This window comes from Rhinoderma darwinii, chromosome 3, assembly GCF_050947455.1.
Source record: "Rhinoderma darwinii isolate aRhiDar2 chromosome 3, aRhiDar2.hap1, whole genome shotgun sequence".
In the NCBI taxonomy this organism is placed as follows: Eukaryota; Metazoa; Chordata; class Amphibia; order Anura; family Rhinodermatidae; genus Rhinoderma; species Rhinoderma darwinii.
The window spans coordinates 330,738,186-330,760,309 of NC_134689.1; the positions used below are offsets into that span (position 1 = coordinate 330,738,186).

The following is a 22,124-nucleotide window of genomic DNA, read 5'->3' on the forward strand; positions in this document are numbered from 1 at the left end:
TACTCAGGTCAGTACTATTACTGACCTGAGCGCGAACGATGTATTTAGCGCGACGTAATAGTACTGACCTGAGCGCGAAGGGGTTAAACGAGCATTTTTGGCCAAGTTATGACCATTTTTATATTTATGCACATGAGGCTTTCTAAAGTACAACTGGGCGTGTTTAAAGTAAAAGTACAACTGGGCGTGTATTGTGTATGTAAATCGGGGCGTTTTTACTTCTTTTACTAGCTGGGCGTTGTGAATGGGAGTGTATGATGCTGACGAATCAGTATCATCCACTTCTCTTCACAACGCCCAGCTTCTGGCAGTGCAGACACACAGCGTGTTCTCGAGAGATCACGCTGTGACGTCACTCACTTCCTGCCCCAGGTCCTGCATCGTGTCGGACGAGCGAGGACACATCGGCACCAGAGGCTACATTTGATTCTGCATCGGCGTTTGCAGGTAAGTCGATGTAGCTACTTACCTGCAAACGCTGATGCTGCTGCTGAATCAACTGTAGCCTCTGGTGCCGATGTGTCCTCGCTCGGCGACGGCGTACAACTGAGCGACGGTCCCAACGCTCAGTAAGTGCACAACAGACAAACAGACAAGGGTACACAGACCAATCAGCGTCATGCACTCCTCTCCATTCATTTTGCACAGCAGCATCGCGTTCTTACTAGAACACGATGTGCAGCCACATACACAGACATTTATGTTAATCAAGTGTCCTGATAATGAATATACATGACCTCCAGCCTGGACGTCATGTGTATTCAGAATCCTGACACTTCTGAATCTTTTCTGTGAGATTCCAGCAAACCACGCGTAATCTCGCGAAATTACGAGGTAAACGAGATTTCGTTTCCCTTACTGTAAATCTCACAGAAAAGATACAGAAGTGTCGGGATTCTGAATACAGATGACGTCTTGGCTGGAGGTCATGTATATTCTTATCAGGACACTTGATTAACGTTAATGTCTGTGTATGTGGCAGCACATCGTGTTCTAGTAAGAACACGATGATGCTGTGTAAATGAATGGAGAAGAGTGCATGATGCTGATTGGTCAGCGTCATACACTCCCCTGTACAATGCCCACTTGGGCATTAAGAAACTTATTAGCATAAACCAAAATCGCTAATAAAGTGGTAAAAAGAGTTTGTTTTTTTTAAAATAAAAAGCATTACTGTCATCTATATTATAGCGCCTAATTAAAATATATGTAAAATATAAAGAAAATGTATTCCTGGAAAACCCCTTTAAGGGGTTAACCACACGATTGTTTATGCCGTCACAATTACAAATGGGGGGGGGGGTTTACTGGGAGTGCTTCCGGTGTGAAAATGAGACAAGATGAAAACAATAGGACATTTTTTTCTTTATGTCCTAAAAAGGTCCTTTTTTAAATGTATTTATTTTTTTAATTCTTTTATTTTCCGTTTTCAAGAGAGCATAATATCATGGTGCAGACCAATGCTGCACCAACATCGGCTCACAGGCCAACAACTCGAAATACAAAGGTACAAAGATCATGGAGAAATATAACACATGTCGCTGAGATCAATGAGGCTAGAGAAGCTCTGGTATGCACCCTGAACCCGCAGCCATGCATATAAACCCATAAGGAAGAACAGTCAGGCTGGGTTCACACGACCTATTTTCAGACGTAAACTAGGCGTATTATGCCTCGTTTTACGTCTAAAAATAGGGCTACAATACGTCGGCAAACATCTGCCCATTCATTTGAATGGGTTTGCCGACGTACTGTGCAGACGACCTGTCATTTACGCGTCGTCGTGTGACAGCTGTCAAACGACGACGCATAAATTGACTGCATCGGCAAAGAAGTGCAGGACACTTCTTTGCAACGTAATTTGAGCCGTTCTTCATTGAAGTCAATGAAGAGCAGCTCAAGATTTACGAGCGTCAAAGACGCCTCACATAATGCGAGGAGGAGCTTTTACGTCTGAAACGACGCAGCTGTTTTCTCCTGAAAACAGTCTGTCTTTTCAGACGTAAAAGGCACTTCTCGTGTGCACATACCCTCAAGCGATACAGAGCAACAAAAGAGAGGGGAAGACAGAAAAGAGAGAGAAGGGGGAAAGAACTGAACTGACCCACTGAGTAAGCTCAAGAGGCCATGACGGTCTTGTATTCCACGGAGGATTGAAATCGAATCCATTCACGCCATGTTTTGAGGAAGGTGGCGTGGGATCCTCTCATTGATGCCGTGAGGTCCTCCATTCTCATGATCTCCTGAATCTTACCAAACCACATGCCCACAGACGAGGGGCAGGATTGTCTCCACAGCGCGGGAACACACGCTCTGGCTGCATTCACTAGGTGGCGCACCACTGACCGTCGATAAGTGGATAACGGCACCTCACACAGATGGAGCAGGAAGAGGCCCGATGATCTCGGGAGTGGGAAATCCGTAAATTTCGAGGAAATGCGCCACGCCTCAGACCAGAAGTCCGTCAGCAGGGGGCAGTCCCAGAAAATGTGTAAGAGAGTACCAAGGTCCTTTTTTTAACCTTTTCCCGCCGCAGCCATTTTTCAGATTTTAGTTTTTTTCTCCCCCCATTCCAAAAGCCATAACTTTTTTATTTTTCAGTCGACATAGTCCTATGAGGGCTTGATTTTTGCAGGACGAGTTGTCGTTTTCTGTAGCACCATTTATTGTGCAATATAATGGGAAAAATATATATATATTTGTGGGGTAGAAAATGAAAAAAACAGCAGTTCCTCCATTGTTTTTTGCGCTTCGTTTTTACGGAATTCACCGTGCAATTGAAACAACATGTTAACTTTATTCTGTGGGTCAATAAGATTACGGTGATACCAAATATATATAGTTTTTTTAAATATATTTTACAAGTAAAACCTAATTGTAAAAAATAAAACTTATTTTGTGTCGCCAAATCCTGAGAGTCATAACTTATTTTTCCGTACATTTTTCCTCGTCGGTACGAGGGCTTATTTTTTGCGGGATAAGCGGTAGTTTTCAATGATATCATTTTGGGGTACATGCAACGTTTTTAGCACTTTTTATTTTATTTTTTTGTGGGAGATTAGGTGACCAAAAAAGTGTGATTCTGGCGTTTACATTTTATTTTTTTTACGGCGTTCACCGTGCGGATTAAATAATGATATATTGTAATAGTTTAGACTTTTACGGACGCGGCGATACCAATTATGTTTATTTATTTACTATGCTCTAGGGGGAAAATGGGAGCTTTTAATATTTTTTTACATAAAACAACAACTTTATTATACTAATTTTTACTTTTTTTATTAGTCCCCCTCGGGGACTTCAACCAGCGATCGTTAGATCGCTTGCACTATATACTGCAATACTAACGTATTGCAGTATATCGTGATTCTGACAGGCTTCTACTAACCCCTGCCAGAGGCAGCACTTAATAGGAGCACAAAGATGGCGGACCTGGGGGCCTTCGTTGGGTCCCCCAGGCAGCCGTAGCAACCATCGCCACCCCACAATTGCATTGCAGGGGCGCAATGAGCTGTTAGAGGGGGTCACCCCCTTCTTTCTAACGATTTAAACGACACGGTCGCTACTGACCGCGGCATTTAACAAGTTAAACGAGTGGGATCGCACTCGAGCGCAATGCCGCTTGTTACTCTGAAGTGTCGGCTGTAACATACAGCTGACACCAGCATCGTATGGGGCGGGTTCACTCCATACTTCCTCTACCCGACTTTGGCGTATGGATACGTCAAATGTCGGGAAGGGGTTAAATCCAATTTTTATTGACACGCGTTTTCATAATATACAAACAAGTAACATATGAGACAATAACATCCCATCCACCCGATCCCTCCTATCCACCCGATCCCTCCTATCCACCCGATCCTAAAAAAGTCTAACAAAACACTTGTGTACGTAGCACTAAATAGTACCATAAAAAAAAATAATAATCTACAACTCACGCAGGAAAAGACAATACAGGTACGAAAAAAGTACTGGTTTCTCAAAAGTAAAAGACGCCTGTTTCCTGAAGGGGTTAAATACTAGAACATGTCAGCGCAGATATAGACAAACACATACTGTATAGGCGTTGAAACCACAGCACATGCAGCCACCGGCTGCCCCTCCTGCCTGACCTCACTGTGCAGACTCAGAGCACACAGCTGCACCATCATGACTGCTTTATGCCTTCCAGTCATGTGACCTATCACATGGTGGTGACATCATCAGAGGGAATTCAGCTGCTTCTGCGGTGATGAGGTAGGTGAGGTGTAGCTCGGTGGTGACTGGCACAGGGGTCACTGGGGAGGTCACGTGTTTTGGAGGAGTTTAGATATCTCTGGGCACATAAAGAAGCTTTAACTCCCAGCATGTTCTGCCACTGATAATAACTGCTTATTCACCAGGAGAGTGCTTTGTGTTAGTGTAAGGGCTTGTTTACACGTAATGGATTTGCTGTAAAGAATTTCTGCAGTGTCTCCGCTTAAACTAGCGGACAATCTGCTGCGGAAAAAACTGCAGCATTTCCTGCCTTTTTTACTGCAGAAAGAAATGCGGATTTTGCTGTGTTTATGTCTGTGAGATGGCGATATCTTCTCTGAAAAATTCAGTCCACTTTCCGCAGCAGAAATTGACATGCTGCTGAACGGCCACATTGAAATATATAGGTCTGCGTGACGGCCGTTTCAACGGCCGTCACACGGACTTTTAACACGTTCGTGTGAATGAGGTCTTAGCGTAAGGTTACATGCACATGTTGCGGAATTTGATGCGGAAAATCTGCATCATAACCGCAACTAAATGCAAGTAATTCCGCAGGTACACTTCGCACTTGATATACAATGTGTTTTTAGGTGTGGATTTTACATTTTTATGCGGAAACAGGTGCAGATTTTATGCTGCAGATTTTGGTGCGTTTATTTATAAACTTGTCAAATACAATTCTGAGATGGGACTGCAAGGACCCATTGTCCACCTTACCTGCCCAGGACCTTATACCATCCTTCATTAAATAACACACCAACACCTTCTTTATGGAAATGTGGAAGTGGCCACAGCTTTATTATTATATTTACACCATCGGCATGAAGACATATATATATATATATTTCTTTCTCTCCTTCTCCTGAAATGCCGATGCTCCATGTCTCCATCAGGCATGTAGGGTGCTAACTCTGTCTTCTTCTGCCGTACTTTCCGCCAGCTGTGACATCTACGAAAAAAACAGAAAAACGCCAGAACAAGAATATAACCGTAGAAAATTTTTCAAAAAAACAAAAACAAAACCAACACCACCAGGGGAGGGAGGGCGGGTGTTTCTTCCACTGCAGCTTGAAGGTAAGAGGGCTTTCTGCCCCAAACCCCTGCCTTATATCTTCTTAACCACGCCCCTCAACCCCTTGTTCACCAATCCTGGTCCTGGCCATTATTAAAACGTTCCATCCTTCTTAACCCCTTGCAGTCCCTGACACTCTCCCTAGGCGCTTCAGTGTCTGCAAGACTGCAAGGACCCATTGTCCACCTTACCTAACCAGGACCTTATACCATCCTTCATTAAATAACACACCAACACCTTCTTTATGGAAATGTGGAAGTGGCCACAGCTTTATTATTATATTTACACCATCGGCATGAAGACATATATATATATTTCTTTCTCTCCTTCTCCTGAAATGCTGATGCTCCATGTCTCCATCAGGCATGTAGGGTGCTAACTCTGTCTTCTTCTGCCGTACTTTCCGCCAAGAAGGGGAACTGAGAAACCTACTCAGTCCCCCGACCACCCCCACCAAGCAACGCCAGCCCTCTCTCGGCACCATCCAACAGATCCAATAAAAAGATATCGAGCCCGATATCATTGAGGTGCACTCCATCCGGCGCCAGCAAATCCGCATTATCCCCCTCCAGGGATTGGTGCCGCAATCCAATTCCACCTATTGAGCGAATGAACCGTGACACCCGCACATTAATCAGCCTGCGCACTCTCTCCAATGCCGCCATGTTCCTCGCTCCTCGCCACACCGTGCGCGCCACTATCTCGGACCAAACCACAACACAACGGGCGAACAGGTCCTGAAATCGCGCCAAATCAGTCCGTATAAACGATAATAACTCGGCCATTTTTACTTGGCCGATATCATTCCCCCCAGCATGGATGATCAGGACAACAGGTCCTTCCGTGTGCCTCGTAACTGCCACAACCTCTGGCAGTAACTGCACCCACCGTAGTCCCCGGACACCTCTCCAGTGGACGTCGGCCTGTGAGAGGCCCAAATTCGGACCCAACGGCCTACGTACTGCTCGGACCGCCGCCCAATGCACATATGAGTGCCCCAGGATCCACACCTGGGGGCGCCGAGACCCTAACAAAAGAAAAGTCAAGCTAAATTCCCGGACAAATGCAAAAAGGATACAGACAGGAATAGCATAACACGATACCCTAAGGAAACGAGGAAGGAGGGGAGGGGTGGGGAGGGGGTGGGGGATCAGGGGGAGGAGGAGAAAAAGGAAACTAACAGGGGAACCACCATGATTAATCACACTTTAAAACCAAATCCGGTCGCACATACGACTTATAGCTATTAGAACACCATCTACCCAAACGCATGATAGCCACTGAATCCAAGCCCAAGGCATCTGCTTCCGTGGCAGCGCCAATCCTAAACGAATGCGTGCCAAACTCGCCCTGTGGCAGCCCCAGGTACTTTAGCCCGGCCTTAAAAACCGCCTCAAATTGAAAACGCGACATCGCTGAACCATTTTGATGTATCAAGAATTGAACCCCGGGCGCCCGTACAGACATAAATTCTTGAACCAACCTTACCGGACACTCCTGGCCCCCAATCTTCCTAATCGACAACCAAGCTCCCCTCCCTGCCGTATCTGTCTTTGACCTCCGAACGCAGACCCGGAGGGAATCCCCCAAAACCACCACATCAGATCCGAGGAGCCCACCGCTTGTGTTCACGCTGGGTGGAACCAGCTCACTAACCCGTAATGCGGCAAAGAAAGCCAAAGAAAAAGCCGCGCCAAACAACGAAACCTCATATTCATCCCGGCACACAAAACACAACACGGATAGAAGCCCTGGAAAACGCCTCTTTCCTCCACCCTTTCAAAGACTGCCTAACAACAAATTCTTTTGTAACATCTCTACATCCCCACAATTTTAACATAAAGGCCACACCTGCTAAATGTTTTCCTGCAGTGGCCGCACTGCAACCCTCCTGATGTAACTGCACCAAGCTTGCAAGGGTGATATCAAGGTGACAACCATCCTGTGATGGGAAATTACTCCCTGCAATCTCCAACCACCGATCCCACGCTCTGCAATGACTCTTCCAAGTCGCTGGCACCACAGAACCCCTCAACAGTCTCATAAGTTGTCCTTGACCAGGGCCCATAAGTGAAGGGGGGGGGGGGGGGGGGGACTCCCCTTCTGCCAAAGCTGCCGGGTGCAATTCCCGAAACCAGGACATCTGCGAACGAGACAAAGCATCGGCCATCACATTACGGACTCCCGGAACATGTTTTGCACGAAACCACACATTTAACTCCAAACATTTTAAAACCAACCATCGTAATAACGCTAATACCGGCAATGAACTAGACGACAAACCGTTCACCGCGTGCACCACCGCCATGTTGTCAAACTCCAATAACGTCAAATTACGTACCAAACCTAACTCCCCCCAATGCGAGGGCCAAGGGGATCTACACCAACTTCGGCCCAAAATTGCTCCAAAACCATCACTCCCAGCTGCATCCGTGAACAATTCCAAATCTATATTAGACAACTCAGCGTCCTGACACACCGACCTACCATTAAATGAACTCAAAAAGGAATGCCAGACAAACAAATCCTTTTTCATCCAGGACGTTACCCGGATGAAATGATTCGGTTTCAATATACCCCTAGTGGCTAAGGACAAACGCCTAGAAAAAAACACGACCCATTGGAATTATCCGACAGGCAAACACCAGCAGTCCCAATAACGACTGTAACTGTTTTAACGTCACTTTTTTAGACCCCATGACCTGGTCAACTTGCGACACCAGACTTGCCAACTTGTCATCAGGCAAGCAAAAAATCATCTGCACGGTATCAATCTCAATGCCCAAAAATGACAAAACAGTTACCGGGCCTTCAGTCTTGTCTTCCGAAATAGGTACCCCAAAACGCGACATTACCTGTCGAAACACCCGTAGCAACGTGCTGCACAACCCAGAGCCCGCCGGGCCCACAAAAAGAAAATCATCCAAATAATGAATGACCGAAGCAAAACCAGATTCCAAACGAACTACCCATTCTAGAAAGGACGCAAACATTTCAAAGTAACTACACGATATGGAACAACCCATGGGAAGGCACATAAACATAAAAAGCATTATCTAAATAACAACCCAGCAGGTGAAAACACTCCGGATGAACCGGCAGTAAACGAAAAGCCGCTTCAATATCTGACTTAGCTAACAACGCACCCTGTCCTGCCGCCTGTACCAGCCTCACTGCAACATCGAAAGATGTATACGAAACCGCCGCATCCGCCCTGGGAATCCCATCGTTTACAGAACCGCCACGAGGAAAGGAAAGGTGATGAATCAGCCTAAACTTCCCCCGCTCCTTCTTCGGAACTAAGCCAAGGGGGGAAACTCGCAGATTCGGATACGGCGGCTCGCAGAATGGACCTGCCATTCTCCCTAACTCCACCTCTTTCGCCAACTTTAGACGCGCAATGCCAACATTCTCATTGATCGACTTCAAATTGTCAGCCAACGACAATGTTGCAGAATATTCAAAAGGAATCTCAAAACCAAACGAAAACCCGCTAGTGAGCACCTCTGCTTCCCGCCTCCTGTGGTATCGCTCTAACCATGGGACCATCTCGAGAACGTTCACCGGCGTTCTCAGCTGCGCCGGAAGGAGGTGCCTTGACCGGCTGCTTGCCTCTCCGGAAACAACGGAGCGCCGAATGAGCGCCCCCACAGATGGAGCATTCATGTCGGAATTTGCACGTGGCAAAGAACCGACAGTAGCCCTCGTTGTAGAGCCAACAGGCCCCCGTGGGCCTAGCGGCCGCAGCTCCAGGGGCGGGACCTGGCGCTGCGGCCGCACCGGGAAAGGGTCGTTGCTGTCTGCTCCCTTGCGCTAAGATGAGCTGCAACCACACGTCCGTTGCCTTAGTCGCCCAACTAATATCGGGTGACAAAGCCAAACGACGCCGAAATTCTTCATCATAACGCCACCAGGCCGCACCACCGTGCAGCCTGTGGGCGCTGAAAATTGTGTCAAAATAAACAAACAACTCGGCCCCTTTCCCGGGATACCGCTGGCAAATCACGTGAGCCAGTGTAGCATAACACTGTACCCAGTTGCCAAACGTTTTCGCGACTTTTGCTTTCCTATCCGAACCTCTCTCAAAAACCCGCTCCTTATCAACAGTCACCTGCTCCACTGAGACCAAGGACCAAATATCCACAAATTCATTCTTCCAAATCTTGTCCTTGGTCTCAGCTGACAAATGAGTCCCGAGAGGAGCGACCCCACAAAACAAAGAATCTCGAAACGTCAAATTAGCTAAAGTATTTTCTCTCTCAGACGGGAGCTTAGCCCCCCTGGTGGCACAGAGGGAACCGACGTTCCCTCATTCACATTCAAACCAGCCACCACGGTTTTTAAAACGGAAATCAAATCAGCACCCGAAGCATTAGATTTATTAAGCCATGCGTCACCGCAGGCCGACTCACCGCTCCCAGAGGTCCCACCGACTCCAGAGGGTCCGTCAGCCACTTGCCGCGGCACTGGAACCACGGCCTGAACCTCCTCCACCGGCGCGGCGGGAGGGACAACCTGGGACAGCTGCTCACGATCCACCGACAAGTGCCGCACCTCCCGGCGTCGACTGTGTCTCTGCGGCCGTGACGATCTCCGCGACGACCTCCTCCACGACCCTGACGAGGCAGATGCCGATGTCGCTGACGAGGAGGAGAATCCCTCACTGGAAGACGAGGAAGACCGCCGACCATGCCTCTTCACGCCACCTGATCTGCGACATCTGTGATGGCCGCGATGACGATGTCTTCCAGCTCGGCGTTTCCTCCCTCGCCTGGAACGCTCCCTCACCGGACCTGCAGGAGAAAAATGAGACAAGGCAGGAGAAGGGCAAAACGGGTCCACCGCTCCCCTGACCCTATCCTCACTAGCACGCTCCCCTCCCGGCCTCGACCCCTGCTGACAGGGAACCGGGGGAGATTGGAGTTGAGAAGCAGCACGCGCAGCAGAAGCCCCCGCCCCAGGGCTATGCCGCGTATTCACCGCTCGCTTCCTTGTACTCGCCGCCATCTTCTTTCCATGGGCGCCGCCATCTTGTTTTCTGGCCGACCTGCGCCGGCCAGGAAGTCCCGCCTCTGTTCTCCCCACAGCCATTTCCGGCTGCACAGAGAACAGAACGGGGAGCGATGGCGTCGGCCCCGGCGGCTCACAGGAACCGGAAGTAAGTCCCAGCTCCCGCGAACATGCCTCGTGGTACGCGACCATGGCGGACCAGTTACCTGGGCCCGCCATACTCACCCCGCTGTCCCGGAAATCGGCCGCCGCATCCGTGCCCGCAACTGCAGCTCGAGGTGGGTTGTACCGTGCCTGCGCCGGTTTAACAGCAGCCCTCTTACCGCCATGGGGAGGGACGCCAGCGCGACGAGTGGACGGGGGGGGGGGGGGGAGGGCGGCACTATGTCGACCGACGAGGCGCCAGGCGAAATAGGCCTAGGGGACATGCTGGGACCAGCGCACAACGGTGCAGCAGTCATAGCGCCCCGAACAGCAACGGGGCTAGGGCTCAAACGAACTGGGGGGCGAATAACGCGTTGCGGCCTACCTCGGGTAGCCGCTCCCGGCTGTTCCATGACACGCTCTGATCCACTTCGTCCCCCATCAGCTAGCAGGGATTCCAGCCAGGCAGGCCCTTCCAACGCCACCCGCTGTGCAACCTGCCGCAAAAGATCTTCCGCCATCAGTCCTGAAGGATCACGCTCCGAATCTTCCAGCAGCAGCAAAGGTGTTTCTTCCACTGCAGCTTGAAGGTAAGAGGGCTTTCTGCCCCAAACCCCTGCCTTATATCTTCTTAACCACGCCCCTCTCAACCCCTTGTTCACCAATCCTGGTCCTGGGCATTATTAAAACGTTCCATCCTTCTTAACCCCTTGCAGTCCCTGACACTCTCCCTAGGCGCTTCAGTGTCTGCAAAGAAGAAATTTACATGCTGTAGATTTTAAAATCTGCACCGCAGGTCAATTAACTTGCGGAAATATTTTGCAACGTGTAGATGAGACATCTCTTTTTGCTTTTCTGGTCCTGTATTATGCGCCATGTTTGCCGCAGGAAAGTCTGCGTGGCAAATCCGCACGTAGCACGCATCGTGTGCATGTGACTCAATACTGAAGTTTAGAGTTAGGGCCTGTCCACGCGTAACGGAATTGCTGCGACAACTCCTGCAGCCATTCCGCAGAAAGTAGCAGAAATTCCGCTGTGGAAAAACCACACCATTTCCTGCGTTTTTTACTACAGAAAATGGTGTGGATTTTGCTGCGATTTTCAGAGCAGATATCACCATCTCCCAACGCAGCAAAATCCACACCATTTTCCGCAGCAGGAATTGACGTTTTGCGGTACGAAAAATATGCACTGCAGGTGAATTTCTGGACAGAAATTTTACGCAATTTTGTTAAATCTCACCCTCTTTCCTGCTACTGTATTCTGCTGCAGGTTTTCCGTCCGTAATTCCGGACGGAAAATAAGCAGCAATTCCATTACGTGTGGACATGGCGTATTGTAATGTGCATGAGATGTATTACATCTACTGCTGATGGAGCAGGCTAGGTAATAACGACTCCCAATATAATAGACACACTTGCACCCCTTATGCCAGTTTATAGTGCTAGTCAATAACAACAGCGCTAATCTAAAAAATTAGTTTAGCCACGCCCCTTTATTGCGTCTTTATTTCAAATCTGTTGTAGATGTTGCAGACCAAGATTATAATTGAGCATTCATAAATGTGGAGCACTTTGTTTTGCGCCATTTCTCTAATAAACTGACAGGCAATCTATTAGGCCATATATAGCTATGGCAGGCCTCGGGGCCTTTGCTAAACCCCCAGCTGCCATTTTCAACCAATTGGCACCCCATGATCGAGATGGGGTGAAATACAAAGCTTCCTTCCTCTGTCTTTACCCCCCCAGATGACGTGGCCGCTATTGACTGCTGCATCTATGGGGTTAATGGAATAGTAGTAGTACTCCAGGGTCTTCCCTGTGACCGCTGCTGTATAGTAACCACAATCACAGGAATCTTCAGCGTTACATGGCACCGGAAGACGGTTAATTTTGCCAACATTTAGAAAATGGTGGCTGACGGTTAACTGCCTACCGCTAATATGGTTAAATTAGACCTGCCTGTGAATTTTTCTGTGCATTTTATGTATGTACATTAGACCAATAAGCTCTATGCGTATATTCAGACGTATCGGTCATGACACTTTTTTTGCCACAAAATAGAGTTAAAATGCTGCGTTTTTGCTGCAGTAGCAACCTGACCACATCGTCTGGTAAAGGCCTTAGTGGCAATACGATGTGCAAGGACCCTAATGGCAGCACGCCTCTGTAATGTACTGTATTTTCCCCTAGAAGCAGTGCTGGGCAGCCACTTTCTATCTAAACAGTCCCCTAATAATAATCTGATTCCAGGGGATCCCACTGCTAGGACACTGAATGATTAACATGGACGCACCAGGTATTCCAAATTGAGGTCTTGTCTTATAGAGTTCTCCACTCTGATTGAGGGGGTCTTGATTGTTCGACATACTTCCCAGTTAACTCCATATATAGTATCTCCAACCATAACCCGGCCTGAAAATTTCTCAAACCAGTAATGTGGTGATAGCAGCTGTCCTTCATTTACCCCTCTACTCCTCTTGGTTGGTCATATAAAGTTCTTTAGTCAGCAGGTGGAATATTCAAGTATAATAGTTTATTTAAGGCCTCGTGCACACGACCGTAGCTGTGTGCACCGACCGTGATTGCAGCACGGACAGCCACGGAGTGTCATCCGCGGGCCACCCGCAATTCACGGACCGTGCATACATTGATTTCAATGAGCCTGGACCGCACATGCGATCTGTAATAAGACATGTCCTATCTTTTTGCGGTCCAGACTCCTGGCTAGTGCACGGACCGTGGAAACCACAGTCGTGTGCATGGGCCCATAGCCATCGATGAGTCTGCAATTCACCCGCAGATTATCGGGTGAATTGCAGACGCAGAAGCACATTAGTGTGCATGAGGCCTAAAAGGCTATGTGAACCTTTGAAAGGCAATTTTATATATATATTAGTGCAACTTTCTAAATAGTTTTTATTTAAAAAATATTTTAACTTTTTTAGATACAGCTGCTTTGTATCCTGAATACACAGTTGTATTTTTCACTAAATTCTGCTCCCGTCAGGTCTGCAGGACTGAGGGGTTCAGTGTCACACAGGATCCACCTGTAATCTATCACATCTAAGTTCAAAACTTAGGCTGGGTTCACACCTGCATTGTACTATTCCGTTGTTCTGCTCTGCCAGAGGAGCAGAACAAGGGAATAACGGAACCATTGGTTACGTTGTACAACGGATATCGCCGGTTGCCGACGGAACCCATTGACTTAATTAGTAATTAGGTTCCGTTGGGGTGCCCGTGATTTTACCAGACACCATAGCGCAGCACGAACGTGCTTTTGCGGCCGCAATTCCCCCAAAAATCCATGGGAGAATTCATTAATTCATTTCTATGGGCCCATGCACACGACCGTGGTTTCCACGGTCCGTACATGGCACAGGAGCCTGGACCGCAGAAAGAATGGACATGCCTTATTACGGCCGTGTTCTGCGGTCCAGGCTCATAGAAAATAATGGAGGTGGCCATGTGCACGGCCCGCGATTTTCGGGCGGCTCGAGGGTAACACTCCGCAGCCGGCCGACCCGAAAATCACGGCCGTGCACATGGCTACAGTCGTGTGCATGAGGCTTTAGATGTGATAGATTACAGGTGAATCCTGCGTGTCAGAGACATGCAGGACCTGCTGACATTGAACCTGTCAACTGACGGATTCAAATCATAGCGAACGATACAGCTGCTCCGTATACAGAATACAAAGCAGCTGTATCTCAAAAAGCAAAAATAATTTTTAATAAAAACTATTTAGAAAGTTGCACTAATCACACTTATAGACATTTTTTCTTTTTTTTTAAAAAAAAAAGCCATTCAAAGGTTTACATAGCCTTTAAGGGAAATGTACGGATATATAATTAATATTATTTATAGCTGGTGTTTCCTAGAAACTAGCAGAAATACCCCACCATTTCCTGAGTTTTTTTACTACAGAAAAGGGTGCGGATTTTGCTGCATTTTTTTCAAAGCTGGGAGATGGTGATATCTTCTCTGAAAAACTGAGGAATTCAGTCCACTTTCCGCAGCAGTAATTGACATGCTCCAGTATGAAAAATACGCACCGCAGGTGATTTTCTGCTTGGAAATTTAACGCAGCGTGTGGATGAGATTTGTTAAATCTCACCCACTTTGCTGCTACTGTATTCTGCTGCGGATTTTCCCACCGCAATTCCAGTTGTAAAATATGCAGCAATTCCGTTACGTTTGGACAAGCCCTAAAGAGGAGCAGTCTGCTCTACTGACATGTCTGTTATAGTAAACACTCTCATTCCCTATGAAATAACATTGCTGGAGCATATTTTCTTTCTTTTGCATTATGCCATTCCTCTGTCATCCCTCCTGAAACTGTATTAATAAATTGACAACTTGGTGGCACCATTTCCCTTAATAGTTTGTGTACCTACACAGTAGGACACGCCCCTGTGACAGGGGAATGGTAACACCCAGTTGTCAATTTGTTCATACATATCCAGGAGGAATAACAGAGGAATGGCATAATGCAGAGTTCTAAGAAAAGATCCTCCAGAATGTTGTTGTTTTTTTATGGGGATTAGGGCAGATTCACACGAACGTTGCGTTTTTGCGCGCGCAAACAACGCAGCGTTTTGCGAGCGCAAAAAACATTTGACAGCTGCGTGTGTCATGCGTGTCTGATGCGCGGCTGTGTGATTTTCGCGCAGCCGGCATCATAGAGATGAGGCTTGTCGACGCCCGTCACTGTCCAAGGTGCTGAAAGAGCTAAATCTTTCAGCACCCTCGACAGTGAATGCCGAACACAACAGCGAAAAACCTGTAAAAAAAAAGATAAAGTTCCTACTTACCGAGAACTTCCCGGCCGTTGCCTTGGTGACGCGTCCTTGGTGACGCGCCTCTCTTGACATCGGGCCCCACCTCCCTGGATGACACGGCAGTCCAAGTGACCGCTGCAGCCTGTGATTGGCTGCAGCCTGTGCTTGGCCTGTGATTGGCTGGAGCTGTCACTTGAACTGAAGTGTCATCCCGGGAGGTCGGACTGCAGGAAGGAGACAGGAGTAATCGGTAAGTTAGAACTTCGGTTTTTTTTACAGGTTCATGTATTTTGGGATCGCAAGTCACTGTCCATGGTGCTGAAACAGTTTCACTCTTTCAGCACCATGCACAGTGAATGTCTCCCGACGTCGCGGACCGGAAATTTTTTGGCCGGGTTCGGCCAAAACGAGTTTGGCCGAACCCGGTGAAGTTAGCTTCGGTTGTCGGGGTTCGCTCCTCGCAAAGACACTCCGTTTGGATGCTTGGAAACAGAAAAGCACGTGGTGCTTTTCTGTTTCCATTCATCCTTTTGACAGCTCGTGCGCTGTTCGCACGGAAGTGCTTCCATGCGACCTGCCTGGTTTTCACGCACCCATTGACTTCAATGGGTGCGTGATGCGTGAAATACGCAGAGTTATTGAACCTGTCGCGTATTTTGCGCAGCGAACAAACGCTGCGCAAAATACACGGACTGTGTGTACTGCCCCATAGACTTCTATAGGGCATTGCGTGCCGCGCGAAAACCACGCGCCCTACACGCTGCCAAATCACGCTCGTGTGAATCCCCCCTTACAAGTATATACTAAAACAGACATGTCAGGTGAGCTGACAGTTCATCTTTAACTATTTCTGCTGTAGAGCAGGACCTTGTTATTGTGATTTCCAGGATTGGCTGAGCGCTGGCATCCTGATAATGAACCCGCTGCCTGTTTATTTACTGCACTAACATGTCAGGTGTTATGATGTATTAATCATAGCCAGGCACAAACAAGGCCGACTTCACCTCCATTATTAATAGAGCAGGAGTCTTCGCTTTGTGTTCTAATAAAGAGAAGTGGAGACAGTTCACAACTTTCATGTCTTCACTAAGCAGCTAATGAGCAGCGGCGGGTCCTTGTATTATCTCCTGCGCAGCCAGTTTATAGTCCGCTCCTCTGCAGGCGCTGAACTAGAACTCCCTGGTAATATATATGAAGTAATTCATGAACCTGCTCGGGGCAAGTGGTGGTGTAAAGAGTGGTTCTCTCACCATTGTAGGACCCCAGATAAGTCATATTGTGTGTGCGGAGAGTGATTTTTTTTTTTTGCCTTTAGATCTAATGTATAAGATTTTAATTTTGGAATCACCTCAATCTTCAGTGATTTCCTGTTTATAACATGGTCGTTGTCTGCGCATATTCAAAATGGAGATTGGGAGTAAATCATGAAAATTGGAAGAGTTGTTTAAATTGATGGGGACAATTCACTTCAATAGTGCAAATTCTTTGTGAATCCATACGTTTTGGAGTAAATCTAGGACAATAAACACAAGGACATGCGGTCACTCAAAGGTTTGACATCGTAAATAATTGCATTAGGGAAGAGTTATCAAGACTAGCTCGAAGGACAAGTGCAGAAGGTGTTGGGGCTGTCAGCTCAATGGCCAGTTATACCTGAGGATAATCTCTATATAACTTTCTTAATACAATGTAATAATATAATTCCATAGAATACGAATGTAAAAATATTTTTCATAAACATGTCTGAATCCTGTGCCATATCGCTTATGTCTTGGGCTTCGTGATATTGCTTTTTTGTCTAGCGGTCCATGTACAGAATATTTACCTTCTCTCTCTGTCTTGCAGACATGCTACTGGTGAAAAAAGCTCATGACACATTGCTACGCATCCTTCTCTTCCCTGCTGTATCGTTCAGGCATCCACGTCCCAAGGCCTCTGAGGTCTTGACCCAACACCTTCTGCAGCGAGACCTGCCACACTGGACTTCTTATTGTGTCAAGTATAGCACCGTTAATAATGACCAGTTTGGCTTATCAAACTTCAACTGGGAAGTGAATGGCACAAATTATCATATCCTCCGAACGGGCTGCTTCCCATTCATTAAATATCACTGTTCCCGTGCTGCCCCCCAGGACCTGCGTCTTCACAACCACTTCTTTACCACACTAAAAGCCATAAATCTAGGTAAGTGATGGAGAGATGCTGTAATTACACCCCACACACTCCATCCTGCCTCCCACCCAAGGCTTATTAAATATTTAGCTTTATAAAGGCCATCAATTGTCTTTTCAAACAGAATATGTGGAGCGTGGCTTCCTGTGGCTGCTTATCCATATGGCTGGGATTAATTACTTTGCTTTATTATCGCAGCTTATTAAAATCTCCCTTGCTGCCGTTGGTTAGAACAGCCCATTATGTTAGCGGGTTATTATGGGTTTCATATTAATCGCATTATTATCTCTCTGGCTGCCTTTCATTAGTAAAGCTGCAGAATGCTTCTAACATAAATAAATAAAATAAAGTTGTCCCTTCATTGCTAGCACAATAATGGGGACGCTTGAGATGATGGGATGTGAATGCAGAGCAGTACATAAGGTAATGACCGCACGTCTTCTCTGTCTTCTACGACTCGTTATGATTGGTACTTTGTATGCTCGGCAGGGATCCCCACTCTAATGTATGGCCTAGGATCCTGGCTGTTTGCCCGAATTACTGAGACTGTCCCTACCAGCTGTGGACCGGTGACCATCTACTTTCTGATCAAGGAGGACAAAGGAGCCATGTTCTGAGACCAAGACTTCTGCTAACTGTGACATCTCTCCTTTCTTTCCACCTTCTCTCTCTTCTGCTTCTACATTTACCATTTCTGTACTTGGTTTTTTGAGCACATCTTGTATATTAAAGCGTTTATCCAGCTGCAAAAACTTATATGCCAAGGATTTAAATGCCTAAAATAATGAGACTTACTAAAATACATCTTGTTTCAGTGGGGCGTTGATTCCCCATTCGGGAACACAGTCACGTGACCTTTGAAGTCCTGGCGTTCTTTCTCATTTGATTACGCACCGAAACAGATCACATGACCAAGAGAACTCTCCCTTCCCCTGGTGTCGGCGCACCATCAAAGCATTTGACCTCTAGGGGGCCGGCACTGTAAAGATGAAGGTGAAACAAGCCAGACCCCTTCTTTTTCCATGCACATGAGCAAAGGGGTGGGTGGACATACATGTGAAGAGGGGAAGGAAATCCCGCCTTTAACCGTAAAGTTTGTAAGCGGCGATATCGTTGCTTAGGGGAGCGGTGAGTATTGCTAAGGTTTGTTTTTTTGCCGTCAGAGTACATGTAGCCATGTCGTAATGTATATACACGTGTGTGGGTTTTTTTTCCACCCCTTTAATAACGCTATTGGTAATGCTGGCATCCATATTAAATAGGGCTTCTCCAGTCCAGGTTGTATTCAGTAACTGTTTTATATGATTTACTGTTTACCAATGTAGATATTTTTGGATTATGTTTGCACTGGCAGCAGAGATTACATGAAGCCAAGTAGATGACTTTGTGTTCATGATTTTGTAAATATAATAGATTTTCAAACCAAGTTCTTGTAAATGTAACTATCATCTGGACACAGCCATGTTCTTAGTATTGCCAATATAAATCTGAGCAGTTCAGTCAAGGCTAGGGACATCACTGAGGTACGAGACACCACGGGCCTCCGGTATAAAAAAGAAAAAAAATCAGATTCCAGCTCTAATTTTTCTAAGGTAAATTGGAAAATTAAAATAGGGATGCGTTGCTATACAGATCCTTTGCACTGATTTGTTTTTCCTAAATGTGGTCAATAAAATGCACATTATTCTTGATGGCTCCTTATGATGAAGAATTGCTCAGGAGAATGGAGGGGATGTCTGGTTTAGACAAGTCCTTGTTATATCTCCTATTAGGGCATGTATAGCTAACAGGGACCACATTTTATTTTAGCTGGAGCCAAAAGATAGATCTGGAAAAATAGTGGTCACTGACTAATTTCAATGGGCACAATAAAATACTTTATTTTCCTGCATCAGGATGATCGTAGGGGCTCCCAGCATCAAGACTCCCAGAGCTGCTTATTGGGGTTCTAACAACCTGAGATAGGGTGGGGGGTTATGCAAGCGAGACACTGCCTTTAATTTTATCATACCTTTGTACGTTCACAGTCTTGGCCAGTTATAGGCCATGAGGTTTTGTTTTTTCAAACAACTCTAATAAAATGGTTTTTAATTACCCAAGTGAAAGCAGCCTCTTCTAGTGTCCTCTCCCCAAGCCTCAAGCAGGGCTGCTTTGATTTCGGATAACATGTATTGCTGACTATGCGTGCCTGATTTCCAATAAATACAAATAACGAGGCCTCGTGTCCGATCAGCGGCAGAGCAAGCTCCTCCGAGAACGCCGCTGACAAACTGCTTCATCGATCTGGCTGCTGTGAGCTGCAAGCTGCATTAAACAGGCGTTTGATTTCTTGCCTAACTCTGTCACTGTGTAACAATTAGGCAAATGTAATATTTTCTTGTATTACATGGAAATCAATGCACCTTTTGCTCCCATGGAGTTGATCATGGTGAGTGATGAGCTGTCAAGGGTCAGAGGTCAATGTGACAATATCATTTCTCAGCATGGATAAAGCTGCTCTTCCATCTGTCACTGAGACCTCATTCACACTTCTGAACTGAGCTCTGAGCAAGTTGCAAGTTGCAGACAGTGAAATCTTTCAGACGGTAGTATTCAGCACTATTTCTTGAAGTGCGGATCAAATACAATAAATCCTGCAGCAGCAACGAAGGTCAGTCATTCCCGTGAATGAAATAAATAATTTACAGAATAACAGATCAAAGCTTAATCGCCACCTGGTAGGGAAATGGTTAATGGTGCCCGACACTGACTGTAATTGAAGCTTGGTACCCAGATCAGATCCCTGCCTCCTTTCAACACTCTGTGTCTCTGTATTTTGTATCGTCATACAGCTAGGGTCAGACAGATAGTGTGTCGTTGAAATGAGTCTCTTACCGCTGAAAGATCAGACCCTTAACAGGGCAGATGGGGTGAAATGATTGCGAGAAATGCCAAAGTTTGGTTTCATAGATGGTAAGAAAAAGGTCAAGGTCAAATCACCAGGTCCTAATAATAGAAGGCAGACCTGTCATGCTGACTATTGTTACCAGCAGTGTTTCGAGCCCTGTAAACCACAGATGAAATGATAACACATTTACTCTTTTTTTCGAAACACAATAAATGTTAAGCCCTTATTATTTAATCTATTAGGGTGGGTCATATGTAGCAGACTTTTTTCAATTGCATAGCATCAAAAACCTTTTCTACTGTGTGAATGCTGCCTTAGGCTGGTTTCAGGCAGCTATCAAATCCGGATGACCCGCCATAATTCTACTAAATCGAATGTGGATCACCATAGAACCTTGGGGGATCCAAGTTTTGCACCATAAGGCCACTTTCACATATAGTATTTTCGTCAAAACCAGAAGTGGAGCCTACACAGAGAAAAAGTATAATTGAAGAGATTTGCACTTCTTCCATGTTATGGTTCCACGCCTAGTTTTGGCTTTCAAATACTGATGCAAAAAATAAAAAGCGGATTTATTATGGCTGTCTGAAACCAGCGTTAAAGAGGACCTGTCACTAGGTCATATCAGTTGAGCTGGTTTACTGACCTGAATAGCGCTGTCTCCCCAATTCCAGCGCTGTTTATATTTTTTTCATTGACTCACTCCCGTTCCAGAGATATGGCCCACTGTTGTGTTGGCTACCTCTTTTCTAATTTACTGTAGTTAGCCAACAGGACGTGACCAACCCTCAAGCTGCCTTGCGCTGATTGGTCAGCATCAGAGGCAGGGAAGCTAGCTTCACCCCGTTGGCTAACTACAGCAAATTAGTCTATAGGGAGCCAACACCATAGTGGGCCATGTCTCTGGAACAGGGGGATCCAGGTAAAAAATAAAAACCTCCTGGACTTGGGGAGACAGCACTATTCAGGTCAGTTAACCAGTTCAACTTATATGGCTTTACACAGGGAGATGTACCACATTTAACATCCGATCAGCCGATGAAGAAGCGTGCAAAAGAACATTTAGGTTGGTTTCCCACAGTGCAGATTTGCTACAGATTTTGAATGCATTTTTTTTTTTTTTGCCAAAACCAGAATTGGATCCAGGAGAGCAGACCTATAAGGCCTTGTTTTATATATTTCTTCTGTTTAGATTCCGTTCCTGGTTTTGGCAAAAAAAAAGCTTGCAAAATCTGCAGAAAATCTGCACTGTGGGAACCCAACCTTAGACTTATCTACAGCAGGAAGTACTTTGACCAAATCTTGAGTTGTCATGTTAGCATTTTTGGTCCTGATTGGCTGAGAGGACTCCCTGAAAACAGGGACATTTTACAATGAGCTACATTTTCCCACCACTAGTTGTCACCCTGTTGTGGGTGGGCAGTAAACCCACTGGTCTAGCTTTATTAGAGTTTCCTAAATGCTTCCTAATTTGAAGGGTTCTGCCCTAGTGACTCCGCTTGCTGCTCATTGTAGGGATAGTAGATTGTAAGCCCTTCTGGGCAGGTACAAACTATAAACTTCATTAAAGTTCACTGATATGGTGCAGAAAAATAGGCTGGCAACATAAAAATGAAGAATTGAAATAATAGTGTCTGAGAAGGAGAATTGAAATACCATCTTGGGTCACAAGGAGGTGTTGTTAGCAGTGGACAAGGCAGTCGGACAAGTTCTCCAATCTCATTTGTATCATACTGTGCATGTAGCCATTTGAAACTTCTAATAGTTAAGACTCTTCTCACTTCTTTAAATGTTAAATGGGTATAAATCAGTAAACC

General features: G+C 46.2%; 1 protein-coding gene across 2 annotated transcripts in view; it reads left to right on the forward strand.

Moving 5' to 3' along the window:
* The window catches only part of C3H15orf61 (chromosome 3 C15orf61 homolog), a 75,942-nt gene extending 57,145 nt beyond the window's left edge, over positions 1–18,797 (forward strand). The window contains exons 1-3 of one of the 2 annotated variants that reach the window (XM_075858337.1): positions 4,138–4,236; positions 17,094–17,432; positions 17,910–18,797. In XM_075858337.1, the coding sequence (XP_075714452.1) occupies positions 17,096–17,432; positions 17,910–18,037 (465 nt within the window). In that variant the 5' untranslated portion in view covers positions 4,138–4,236; positions 17,094–17,095 and the 3' untranslated portion in view covers positions 18,038–18,797. Of the gene's footprint in view, positions 1–4,137; positions 4,237–17,093; positions 17,433–17,909 lie in introns of those variants that run through there. The other variant, XM_075858336.1, reaches the window with a different exon arrangement.
* Positions 18,798–22,124: the final 3,327 nt, after the last annotated feature.